The following is a 13,355-nucleotide window of genomic DNA, read 5'->3' on the forward strand; positions in this document are numbered from 1 at the left end:
AACACACTTCCTCTGTTTCATAAATTTGCAAAACTCTGTCTAAAAAACACTCACATTTTTGGCCAAAGTGTTTGCAATTTGTTTTGAAATTTTTTCTCATTTTATCATACTAGTATTCATAGGAATGACAAATATGTTTAATTGTTTTATACAATTCACATACAAGTTGAAGTAAAGCAAGTATTTTAGGATGTCAATGCTAAAAAATAACATAATCCGATGATTTTGTTAGTAATCAAAGTGTGACAACTGAACGACATCGTTACGAGGATGATTCAGCATCACAATTGATGATATCTGATGATTTTGTTACTAATCAAAGTGTGACAACTGAACGACATCGTTTCGAGGATGATTCAGCATCACAATTGATGATATTTGAGTGTGCTGTCAACTGTGATACTAAATCAAAAGTAAAATGAGAACAAAATAGTATGCTCTTATTTCGTGGAAGAACAAACAAACATTAAAAGTTCATAAGAAGCTGGCACAAATCAACAAAGGAAAAGTTGCTCTAATTTCTAACATATTTCTTGTCAGATAAGACTAGTACTTATTATTCTAAGCCTAATCACTAGAATAATCATCTGAAAAATCATGTACACCATTGTTATAACTTCCTAGACCATTTCCAACCTTTCCATTCATCAACTTTGGAAAATTTACTTTTTTCGGACTTGGCTCCATTTTTTGCTCTTTCAGCATTTTGATAAGACTAGAAAGGGCGATATCAGGATCATCACTCCTTATGAGCTCCTCTGCAACTTGAGCAGGGCTCACTTTTGTAGCTTGAATGAGTTCTTCAATCTCCTTAAAAAGATGATGCTCCCCTGATATATTGAGGTAATTAAGCGCGAGGATCCTGAAAGCAGGCATGGTCAAGTAGGACATGTTAATGTGCATATCCATCCGTCCTGGCCTTAATAATGCAGGGTCAAGCTTCTCCTTATGGTTCGTCGTGAAGACAAATATTCGTTCATCCCCACAACTAGACCATAGACCATCAATGAAATTCAGCAAACCTGACAATGATATCTGCATTCACAAAACAGTGGTCCAATACAATTATTAGTCTTAAGCAGTTGATTTATACATATGAACACCAACACAGTTACACAACATCTTATAAAAAAATTAAAATTGACAGCAAAAAAAATGGAAATTTACATATTCACTGACCTGTGATTGCTGTGAGTGTGAGTCCATATCAACATCATATCCGTATCTGTCCTTGCCTTCATTAACAAGGTGGACTTGGCGATCTGCCAGACCCAAGCTGCAGTCAATATCCTCAATGACAAGTATGGACTTATTCGACGTTGAAAGCAACAGTCTTCTCAACACTGAATCATTAAGCACAGACGACAGCTGCAGATCATAGACGTCGAATTTGAGGTGATTAGCCATAGCAGCTATCAAACTAGACTTTCCTGTTCCAGGAGGACCATACAGCAAGTACCCTCTCTTCCAAGCCCTCCCAACTTTTTTGTAAAACTCCCTTCTTCCTAAGAACCTTTCCAAATCATCAACTACTGCCTTTTTTACCTCCGGTTCCATAGCAAGAGCATCAAATGTAAAGGGGTGTTTGAACTTTACTGATCTCCAACTACCAGATTTTCCACCCCCACAATCAAGTGTGTATAATTTCAAATCCTTTTTTTTCTCCACCATGTCATCATAAAACTTAAGTATATAAGGTAAATACGAATCGAAAACTTTATCCTTATAATCAGGATCAAAGCAAAGCTCAAAGTAAAGGTTGTTTCCTAGACGTGATTTACTCGACCTACTATCCTCAACATCAGATTGACTACTGTAATTAGTAGCATTGTTACATATAAAACTCCATTCTAACTGAATTCCCTCGAAAACTTCAGAAAACTTCTCACCTTGTGCCAACTTAAACGATACATGATCCTTCTTATTAGGCCTACTAACCTTAAGACGTGTCGAAGTAGACCTCAGCTTGCTAGCTAAGTAAGCCTCACAAGCACTATAAACTTGATTGAACGAGTCATAGTCGCCGTCTTCAAATTGCTCGATGACTAGAGTGAATAATGTAGTGGCGGATCTAGCTTTAGTGAACCATTCTTCGAGTTTGAGACTAATGTAGTTACGTACCTGTTTCGGAACAAGCTGATGGTAGAATTGCTGAATTAATGTGACTAATGCTGTCAATGAGGCGTATGCAGAGAATAAGGATGATGCAGAAAACATTGGCATTGTACCAACTGAAATTCCTCCTGTTAAAGTCTTCATGACAGTAGTCAGGTTTTTATTGGATTGGTAAGTATAAAGCAAATCTTTTTTCCAGGGGAAAAATAGCGGCCCTAGCGGCTTCACCTTATTTGAGGATATACCTAAAAAAACCACCCAATATAAATCCCGTCAAGGTAATGAAATCGATCTTGTTCAAGGATACTTGTCGGGTTGATTTAACAGCAACAACCCAATTTAAATCACGTCGAGGTAGGGTCTATGGTTCGATGTACACGTACATACACCCCCACCTTAGACGACATAAACAAAATAAAAGATTGTAGCAAAGTGAAATAATGACTCAAAAACAGAGCTATAGTGATACATTTAGAGAAAAATAATTATAATAATGAACAGATATATAATATAATTAGTAGTACTAATCAACAGTAATCACACCCCCCAAAAAAAAATTAAAAAATAAATAATAATACTAACTATTATTAAACTATTAAAGAAAAAGCATTGAAAGATTTCAAATTTGAAAAGCGTAGAAAACTTGCCTCTTTAGAAGAATTGGCTATTGCCTTGAGTTGAGCAGCGTAAGTTGATGCATTGCCAATTTGGAAATGAGAGATATTCAGATATTTAAAGGCCAGAAGTTGGCATGACACCTTTATTTTATTTTGGGCTCTTTTTTGGACGTTTGCTTTTGAACTTAAACCCAACAAATAGAAAGTTGGCACGTACTTCATGTTTTAGATTTGATTAATTAGGTAGTGGAAATGGACTTTCTTGTCAGACACAAAGATTCTAAAATGAACAGGACAAATGCTCAAAATTAAACTATTTATGAAATAAAATAATACATTAATGCCGTTTTATATATGTGCAACAAAGTTCATGACACGAACTCTTAAGTAAATATAATTGAGTATTAAACGAATAGAGAAAAATATAAATGTATGTGGTAAGAAAGGAGATAGAGAAAAATAACAACTTAAAACGAAAAGAATCCATTTGGTACACATAATGTGTAACATATTTTTTTTCGTATATGTTGCACGCCGTATGAAATGGATATAGTAAAATGCGTAGGTGTTCAATGTTAAGAACGAGTGAACAACGTGGCCGTTGTCAAAACATCAATAAAATAAAATTAAAAAGACGAGAAAGTTTATCAACGTGGCAGGCAAAGGCCACCTCATGAGTTTTAATTGATAAGCTTTTTTGTTTGGGTTTGCTTTTATCTTGCAACTTTTCTATTGTTGATGATGGAAAAGGAACAAGAGTTTCCTCTATGGGAAAGGCTACAAAAAACTTACTCGTACAATTTTGTCCAAACGGCAAATGTTTTTTTTAAGAGAACTTGTTGATTAGTACCCGAGGAACTTTTACAACATATACTCATTCATGATAAAAACATGATTTGAAAAAAAAATACTAGACTTATTAAACATATCTTATGACAAACGTTCATGTGATATTTCATCTTTGTTTGGATATAGAACGGAGAAAAATATATTTTAAAATTATAATTATGATGATATCGAATAAAGAGTAGAGAAACTTATAAAATATGATTTTTAAGATCTGTTTACATTTATTGAACTGAGATAAACTGAACTGGTTGGAGCTGAACTGAACTGAATAGAGCTGAAATGAATATTTTATAAGAGAACGAAATTAGCAGCTAAACTGAATTGATTGGAGCTAAACTGAACTGAACTGAGCTGAAATGAATATTTTATGAGATAACGACATTAGAAGTTGAACTGAACTGATTGGAACTGAACTGAATTGAACTGAACTGATTGGAGCTGAACTGAAGTGAACAGACCCTTAGTCTTCAAACTATTTATTAATGTAGATTCAATCTTGAAAATCTCAAATCAAAAGTACCTTCAAAAAGTCTTTATTAATTCATATGTAGTGAAATTTTACCATATTTAATTTAGTGCTTATTTGGTTCACATGACCACATGGGTACCAACTTCCTATGAAGTAAAATTACTTCTCTTGTAAACATCTTAGAAAGTAACTTGATAATTATGGTTAATACTTAAAAGCATTTGTAAGAACTTGTTTCACTTTATCTTATTTTTACTTAATTGAAATTATTTTTACTAATAAACTAAAATTGTTTTTGCTGAACTTAAATTAATTTTTAAAACTGAAATCTAATTGTATATTTTTTTTTACCGAACGAACTTATAGTACTTACTAAACTTAAGTTATTATTTTCAAGTGAAGAGAACATGTCCTAATTAATTGAAAAATAAACTTACCAAAGGGAGGAAAAATAAAATTATGTTTATTTCACTTAATTACTTACTTCAGATCAAATTTGAAAAAAATAAGTTCAGATCAATCAAATTAAATTAGAACCTAAAAAATAAGTTCAGATCAAATTAGATATGCAATAACAAGATGAATTAAACATAGCATAGGTCACTTCCCACATGTTAACTATTATTATTACTTATTAGTTAAATCAACCAAATAACTTGTCATGTGTCCAACAAATAACTTGTCATGTGTCCATTTCATAGGAACTGACGATCCACTTTGAGTTTGCTTGCTACTAAACAAATTCATAATTTATGCACATCTTGAGATTAACAAATGTTGTGGGCCCGGGATTACAAGAATGAGCATAAAAAGCCACCTAAAAAAAAGCATATAGTATTGAAAAAAAAAACAGTATGTAGCAAGTGTGAGTTTGTAACATGCATAAAAAAAAGTTGGATGTAAAAGAAGGGGAAAGGAAAGGCCATAGAAGTTTAAGTGTCATACGGCAGCACTAGGTAGTGTCTCCAATCAAGGGCCGCCGCTATTGACTATATTTTATTTGTATTCACGTTTCATGTTTTCATTCTACGTTAATTGAACTTGCCTACCAATTGTTTTTGTTTGGAATTACACATTAAAGTTAACAGGATTCAAACAGCTTGTTAATTGTTTAACCATGTTTTCCGTACATATTTTAATGGGCTTTTCTGGAAATCAGGCCCACTAATTGAATTGGACTACTCCTATGTCCTATTGAATGCCATGATAACAACAGGTGTAGCACATTGACACCCTAGCTTGTTATGTAATTTACTAATTTGCCTCAAGCCCTCAATGTTTGGTTGGTCCAACATGTATAAATTCGGTTGAGATACTTTCTCCGTTCCACTAAAATGTATTCAAGGATAATAGTTCATATTCGTGTTATTGACAAATACAAATTATTGATAAAAAATTGGAAAATGTCATATGTAGTCGGATTTCAGTGTAATTAAATTGTAGCATACCAAAAAATAGTTTGACATAATAATGAGTAATGGTAATGTTGAACAATTTATTGGTATTATATATATATCATCATCATAAGTAATAATACAGTGTCAATGGAGTTTTATAGTACAACAATCATGTTAGTTCCTCAAAACAGCATAGCAAATCCCAAAATACCAAGCTTAGCATGCTTCTCAGGTGATATTTAATTCGAATTTTCTACAATTTGGCTAGGACAAATTTCATCAATAACACCATCATCTAGTCCTTCAGCCAGGACTACTATTTCATCTTTGTTATCCATCATTTCCTTCTTCGTCTTAAGGAGCTTAAGAACTCCCTCAAGAGCTTCATCAACATCTTCCGATCTCATCAACTCTTCGGCCACTTGAGCAGGAGTCACTTCGACGATCTCAAACATCCCTTTGATCTCATCAAAGAGGGGGTGTTCTCCTTCGAATTCAAGGTAGTTGGAGACTAATATCTTAAAACTTTGAAATGTTAAATAAGACATGTGAATGTGCATGTCCATTCGCCCTGGTCGTAGTAAGGCAGGGTCAAGCTTTTCCATGTGGTTTGTCGTAAAGACTATGATCCTTTCATCCCCGCAACTTGACCATAAGCCATCTATGAAATTAAGTAACCCTGATAGTGTCAACTGCACCCAAAAATAAAATTGCACTAGAATAAAAATATGTAACTTGTAATTTTTGTTCGTTTTTTTTTGTTTTTTGGTCCATGACAAATTCATAAACAACTATATGAGTATATGGGATGTGAATTATGTAATTTGTAAATAAACGAGTTAAGTTTTTCTATTATTGGCCTCGTTTTAGTGTAACTAATTTTTACGATGCGATAGTAAGAACAATATTTTTTAAAAAAATTTACTTCAACTAGACAGTTTTTTCTTTTTTTTTTGGTTGGCCACGTAGGACGATTCTGATGATGGTGGCTTAAAAAGACGAGCATTATTTGCTCATTACAACTGAAAAAAGTGGGTTGGTTCATGCTGCAACGTACGTTCGCGCATTCAAATTACAATGAAATAAAGAATGATTTTTTGGTGACTAAAATTACACTCTTATAACCTCACTAAAAAGCCAAAAGACATTGTACACGTCCTTGCTCACACCCAAAATATAATGTTGCTCAATTATTTGTCCATATACTAACAAAACATTTTTTTGCAATCCTACTCATCACCTTTTTTTGTTTGCCATCAACCAAGTGTTTTTATTTCTAATATTAATTGCAAAATAAAAGTCGGTTTGACACATGGAAACCTTTTTAACATCATTATCCAATAACATTAACGGCCGACGAGCTACAATATGATGGAGGGATCGTCAACATCAAGCAAATTAAACTTGAGTGGCATATCTTTTTGACTACCACCAAATTAATTACATTATTAAAACAGTCTTAGAAAGTTTGATTACATAAGAAATACGAGTATAACTTAACTTTCTCTTTAATTTGGTCCACATAAGTTCAATTTTAAGTTTGTTACATGGACTTACATCACATATATAGTCCATACAAAAATTTACTTAAAATTAAATTCTTAACATAAGATTCATTACATCAATGCATACAACAAACAATAGATTCGCGTTCATTATAAGATTAAGGGCGTGTTTTCTTTTAATTACCTTATTAGACCTGAACTTATATCTATGCGAATCAACGCGCAATAAAAATAAAAGGACTAATGAACTAACCTGAACTTCTGGAGGCTTTTTAGGGAATGGTCCATTCTCATTCAAATTCTTACGTCGATTTTGAATATCGATAGTACAATCAATATCTTCAATTACCAATACAGAACGATTAGCCGTAGCAAGTAACAATCTCCTTAAATCAGAGTCTTTAATCAAATTTCCAAGCTGCAAATCATAAATATCGAACCTTAAGTAATTAGCCATAGCAGCAATTAAACTAGACTTCCCTGTTCCCGGAGGTCCATGAAGTAAGTACCCTCTTTTCCAAGCCCTTCCAACTCTCCTATAAAACTCCCTTCGCTTCACAAACCGATCTAAGTCCTCCATTATCGCGGTTTTCGCCTCAGTATCCATGGCCAACGTCTCGAAAGTCGAGGGATGTTCAAGGTTTATAGTATCCCAGTAAACGTTACCACAACTGAACCTACTCCCTAGGGTACACAACTTTAAGGTCCTTTCTTTGTCGATAACGGATTTCGACTTTGCCAACATGTAAGGCATGTAAGAGTTTATGACTTTGTCTTTGAACTTCTTGTCGAAGGTGAGTTCAAAGTACCGGGTGACAGGGGCGGGTGACGAGAGTAGATCATCGTCGTTTCCGCTTGAAGAATTGCGTCGCTTTTCGGGTTCCATACAAAGAAAGCGCCATCGAAGGGGGATGTTATCAAATGTGTCGTCGATTTCTTCGCCTTTTTCTAAGCGGATGGTGAGGGACTTGTCCTTGGGAGACTTGCTTATTTTGAGGCGTTCCGTGGAGGGAGTGATGACTTTAGTGGAGAGGTAGACTTCGGCCGAGTCGTAGACTTGGTTGCGGCCAATGCCGGTGGAGTTGACCTCTTCGATGACAAGGGTGAGGGTGTTGGAGCGGTGGTTGAAGAGGCGTTGGAGAAGGGTGAAAATGTAGTTTCGGATCGGGTTCGGAATGAAGTCATGGAGGATGGAGCGTAAGAGCATTGCTAAGGCGGAGAGTGAGGCGTAGGCTGAGAATAAGGAGGTTGCTGTCGGCATTTGGGCTTGGGAGAAATACATGATATGGTTAGTTGCTTGATGCTTTTGTTGTTATTTTTTAATGAGAGTTTTTATTTGGGATTGTGAATAAATCAGATGATGTATGCTATTATGTGAAGGGTATGTATATATAGTACTTGTACTATGCCTATATGTGGTGAATCATTTTTGGGCTTGCATTGGTTTGTTCTTTTAGGACTTTTTTTTTTTTTTTTTCAATTGGTTATTGAGATTTTTTCAGTGATTTTATCTAAGTAGCTTAGTATTTAATTAACTGAATTTAGAGTTTCATGCATGCCTTAAAAGTTAGTGCAGAATTTCAACTTATTTTAAATGTTAAAGTACACCTCCTTTCAAAAAAAAAAAAAATGTTAAAGTACACCTAAAAATGAGGTAGCATAGTTTTTAAAAAATAAATTAAGAAAGAAAATGTTAATACCACGACTAAATCCTTTGAAAAGTAGGAAGAAAAATGAATATCAAATTCCTACAATATCAATCAAATTCCTACAATATTAACTTCATGATTCGAAAAAATAAAACGGGCGGAAGTAGTTTCCTTCACGCTAAATAAGCCCTAGAGCAAACTCGGTGGACAATGATAAATAGAGGGAAAGTATACTACCAACTCTACAACTTAATAAATTAATAAGCATGGATAATTGGGATGGAAAACTAAAGGAAAATTACAAAATGGAAGAAAATTGTGATCCATTAATTTCAGTAACCATTAATTTTGTTTGTTAGTAACCTTTTTGTAGGCTTCCGAGAAGTTGCGTAACAAGTGTAGAATTTTGTATTATTTGTTGAGAAAGGGTAGAGTACTAGAGTTTAGGGGAGAGATGAGTGGTTAACTTTTGAAAAGGAGGGATGGCGTGGGTTGAAGATGAATAAAATTTATAAAGATTTAACAACAATGCCACATTACCACAACCATAGGTTAGGTGTTAACTTGTTAAGTGGCCTCCAAGAAATGTTGGTGAAATGAAAAGTAATTTGCAACAAATTTAGAGTGTTGTAGTTGAATGCAAAATGTACTACTTCTGAATAGTTGACGACCCTGAAATTTAAAAGGGTTTCCCATTCAAAATCATGGAAAAACCAACCTTGGTTAACCAAACAACACACCAAAATGAAGGAAATAGATATTCTTAGGAATTTCAATTTTTCACATAATGTGGGAATTCACTTACCCACCTCCTTCCTAGGTCATTCAAATTTCCCAGGAATTGTAATTTCCCTAATGCCAACCAAACAAACTAAAGCAACTTCCAAGGAATTTAATGAGGAAGGAAATAATTTCCTATGAATTGTAAATTATCATGAGAAGTTAATTCCCATTGCAACCAAACGAGTTAAAGACAAAATGGATGATCCCAATAGCCCAAATGGCATCCCAAGATGTCATGGGGTCCATGCATGAGAACCACCCCGACCTCTTTTCCGAAAATCATCTAAAATTGAAGGTTACAACTCAGATCACACTTTCAGGCCAATTTCGGAAAATTTTCTCAAAGTTAAAGTGAATACATGGGGTGTCCCTAGGGGTCCTATAAGTTGATTTGGAACCATTAGAGGTCTATCAATAGGTCTATTAAGTCCCGAAAATGAGTTGGGGTGCATGCTCGGGAAAACTTGGCAAAGCATTGGTTTATGGTAGCCTAATTCATTGACGAATTGATGTCGCGTAGCAATAAGGAACCTGTGATACGGAGGCTCTATGCAGACTACAAGAGAATGCAGGAGAGAACAAGCCATATGCGGGCGTGGTCTATTTCTTGACACTAGAATGTGGGATCTTCATTGGTGCTTATTTTTGCCTTTTGTTAGTTGTTGGTTGGAGTAGTTTCTTTCACATCAAATGGTGCTAGTTGAGGGATGATTTGGATATGATTCATATGAAGGATACAACATAATTAAGCTAGGACCAATGACTATCATCTATTTAGTTTAGTATATATATGCCGCCCTTGCCAATTATGAGACATTAGGTGGATGACCAGTTCATTTGAAATGCTAGTGCATTAAGCCTTTAAGAAAAGCATCTATCAGAACCAAATTTATTCACTTTGGATGAGGGAAATGATGTCATACTCATAGTGATGATGTTTATAAAATTTTTGACTAACAAAATTTGGATGAGGGAAATGATGTCATACTCATTGTGATGGAGTATGACCGGTTCATTTTAAGTTTTACGGTCATAAGTCATAGTTAACAACAACGGAAAATATTATCAGTTATACCATAATCAGGTTAATAATGTTATACGGAATATACAATTGGCTTGTGGCCTCAGGTGCGACTAGATTGAGCTCTTAATTACAGAGTATATAACAAGTTACCTAATAAGTTCTCCCCTTAGGAAATAAATTGTCACCCCTAAGATAATATTAAAAAAAATCTCCTCTTAACTAATACTCGTCAATTAACATAATAAGTCAACCAAAAAACACAGGAATATTAATGATAGGCAGCCCAATTAATCATGTTTTTGTATACAAATCTATATTGTTTGTATCAAAATCAAATCCGTTAATTGCGAGTGAAACTGGCAGTTGACCCCAACCAATAGTAAAGAAGGATAGTAGAAGCTAAAAGTGGCCGCAAAGGCAAGCATGTAACAACTCTATGCAATGCTAAAAAAGACTTCAAACTTTCAATAATTACAAAGAGAATTTACGTTCAAATATGAAATGTACTACTGTAAGAAGTAATAAATTTGTGTCTCTTTATATATTAATTGACCTTCTTCTCTTATAATTAGTTGCAAATTGTTATAGTTCCTTTCGTTTTTTGCTATAGTCTTATGATGTTTCATTCCGTGATCGTGTAGCATTGGCTTTAAAAATTAAATGAACGCCTTTATATTGTGTGATAACGCGTAAAATCTAGGGAAAAAATATTGAAATTTCTTATTTTAATCCATAGTATTAGTAATAATGTAAATGTACATTGCATATGCATTAGAACTATCCATAAATTTCAGTTATTAACATCTTGTTTTTCAATCGACTCCTTGTCATTGGCATCCTTAGCATCCTCACAATCATTCACAACATTTTTGTTACCATTCTCTTTAGGCTTGGACTCATCCTCCAATCTCTTAGCCTCGGCCTTTGCTTCATCCACCTTTTTCAACTCGAGGAACTCAACTAGACCTCTAAGTGCTGGATCAGGCTTGTCATGCTTCATTAACTGCTCAGCAACCTCGGCGGGGGTAACATTTGTTTCCTCCACCAGCCTCTCAATGTCCGTAAAGAGTTCATGATGCTTTACGCCGAGGTACTTGTTGGCAAGAAGCTTGAATCCACATGGAGTACAATAAGACATGTGAATGTGCACGTCCATACGACCTGGACGTAGCAATGCAGGGTCCAACTTTTCTTTGTGATTTGTAGTAAATATTATGATTCGCTCATCCCCACAACTCGACCATAATCCATCAATAAAGTTTAGTAATCCTGATAATGTAACCTGTCAAGAAATTAAACAAATACATTGATCAACATTGTGATAGAGCGAGTTTAAAACCAATCTTAAGACTTTGACCATCAACTTAAATAAGTTTTTGATTGAGTTGGTCCTTTGACACATGCAGTATGATCAATTTAAGTTACTTATTGTTCGAGCCTAAAAAGATTAAAGGAGTAAAGGGAAAAACACAAACCTTGTCATGCTGTTGGCCACCAGGAAAACGCCCTCCAAAACCACTAGGACTATTATCTTCATTTTCCCTGTTGTTCAACTCAATGGAACAATCAATGTCCTCAACCACAACTATAGACTTATTCGCCGTCCCCACCAACGCATTCCGGAGCTCAGAATCAAATCTCATCCCACTCAACGCCAAATCATACACATCAAAATTCAAGTAATTCGCCATAGCCGCGATCAAGCTCGATTTCCCTGTCCCGGGAGGCCCATACAATAAGTAACCCCTCTTCCACACCTTCCCTACTTGTCGATAGTAGTCTTTCCTCTTCAAAAACCTATCGAGATCTTCGATGATCATTTGTTTCAACTCAGTGTCCATCACCACTGTATCGAAGGTGGCTGGGTGGTTTAGAGTTATAGGTGTCCATGCATTTGCAGGATTACCATATGAGTTATTTGGATCAACTGTAAACAGCTTGATCGTCTTCGTCTCCATTTTAAGAAACTCCATTTGTTTTATTATGTGAGGGATATACTTTTCCATTGCAATAGCCTTAAACTTTTTGTGGAATGTTAAGTGAAAGGATTTAACCTCCGACCTCAAGGTTGAGTTCATATCTCGTGGATGGTAAAAGTTGTTAGACTGGATGGTGTGACAATGTAACATCCATCGAAACTTGACCCCCTCGAACTTGTCTACGATCTCCTCATTTCGGTCAACGTTGACCAGTATTTTATCCCCGGACTCAGGCTTCCGGACCTTAAGGCGGGTGGCTGACGCAGACGTCGTGGACATGGTTTTGGTGTGGGCCCCTATGTAGAGTTCGACGGCCTCGAAGATTTGGTTACACTCGAGGCCGTCGAACTCCTCGATGATCACAGTGATCTCCGAGGAAAACCTTCGAGTAAAGATGGAGTGGATGGAGGAGAATAGGTAGTCACGGACTTCGTAAGGGAGGAAATCGTTGATGACTGATCGCGCCACCATTACCGCCGCGGCTGCCGAGCCAACCGTCGACAGCACTGATTTTGCTGTCATCATTGTGGTCGAAGAAGCCATGAAATGAGAAAGATTTATAAAATAATTAATGATGAAATGATTAGTAAGTGCTGGTTATATTTTAATGTGTGATCGATTTGAGCACTATTTATAATGGATAATTCAAATTGTTACGTAGAACATTCAAGGAAGGTGAGGTTTAGTCGTTCAGAAAATTTGACCATTTATTATTAGGGAAATTTCAAAGACTCGTTTGGTTGACTAATGAATGCTTAAGCTAAAGTCCTCGCGTTAGACGTGGGTTTAAGGACGGAAGAAATTAATGGTATGTCCCAAATTAGGGGCCAATTTTAATTTTAAAGTATACTATATTGGGTCAACTGCTCCATAATGAGATTTGACATGTGACAAACATAAGATTAGGGTGTTTTAATATTCTGACAAACATAAGATTTGCATATAAAGTACTTGGAAGCCAAGGAATT

The 13,355-nt window shown here is 35.3% G+C and overlaps 2 protein-coding genes across 2 annotated transcripts; both read right to left on the reverse strand.

Moving 5' to 3' along the window:
• Positions 1-419: 419 nt before the first annotated feature.
• LOC145602073 (AAA-ATPase At3g50940-like) lies at positions 420-2,367 on the reverse strand. Its single transcript, XM_081658208.1, has 2 exons — positions 1,180-2,367; positions 420-1,035 (listed from the first exon to the last, which is right to left on the reverse strand). Exons 1-2 carry the CDS (start codon positions 2,257-2,259, stop codon positions 568-570), a joined length of 1,548 nt encoding a protein of 515 aa, XP_081514334.1. The 5' UTR covers positions 2,260-2,367; the 3' UTR covers positions 420-567.
• Positions 2,368-5,573: 3,206 nt separating this feature from the next.
• On the reverse strand, positions 5,574-13,056 carry LOC145602577 (uncharacterized). The gene is made up of 4 exons (XM_081658762.1): positions 11,884-13,056; positions 11,211-11,690; positions 7,206-8,255; positions 5,574-6,139 (listed from the first exon to the last, which is right to left on the reverse strand). Exons 1-4 carry the CDS (start codon positions 12,928-12,930, stop codon positions 5,687-5,689), a joined length of 3,030 nt encoding a protein of 1,009 aa, XP_081514888.1. The 5' UTR covers positions 12,931-13,056; the 3' UTR covers positions 5,574-5,686.
• Positions 13,057-13,355: the final 299 nt, after the last annotated feature.

Source organism: Chenopodium album, chromosome 21 (assembly GCF_948465745.1).
Source record: "Chenopodium album chromosome 21, dcCheAlbu1.1, whole genome shotgun sequence".
Lineage (NCBI taxonomy): Eukaryota > Viridiplantae > Streptophyta > Magnoliopsida > Caryophyllales > Amaranthaceae > Chenopodium > Chenopodium album.

Excerpts from the sequence above, each read along its gene's own strand:
- LOC145602577 (XM_081658762.1), bottom strand. The coding sequence starts at position 12,930 with ATGGCTTCTTCGACCACAATGATGACAGCAAAATCAGTGCTGTCGACG. Across the intron at positions 11,691-11,883 it reads GTGGCCAACAGCATGACAAG|GTTACATTATCAGGATTACT; the intron begins GTTTGTGTTTTT and ends ATTTCTTGACAG. Across the intron at positions 6,140-7,205 it reads AAAAGCCTCCAGAAGTTCAG|TTGACACTATCAGGGTTACT; the intron begins GTTAGTTCATTA and ends TTTTGGGTGCAG.
- LOC145602073 (XM_081658208.1), bottom strand. The coding sequence starts at position 2,259 with ATGAAGACTTTAACAGGAGGAATTTCAGTTGGTACAATGCCAATGTTT. Across the intron at positions 1,036-1,179 it reads CACACTCACAGCAATCACAG|ATATCATTGTCAGGTTTGCT; the intron begins GTCAGTGAATAT and ends TTGTGAATGCAG.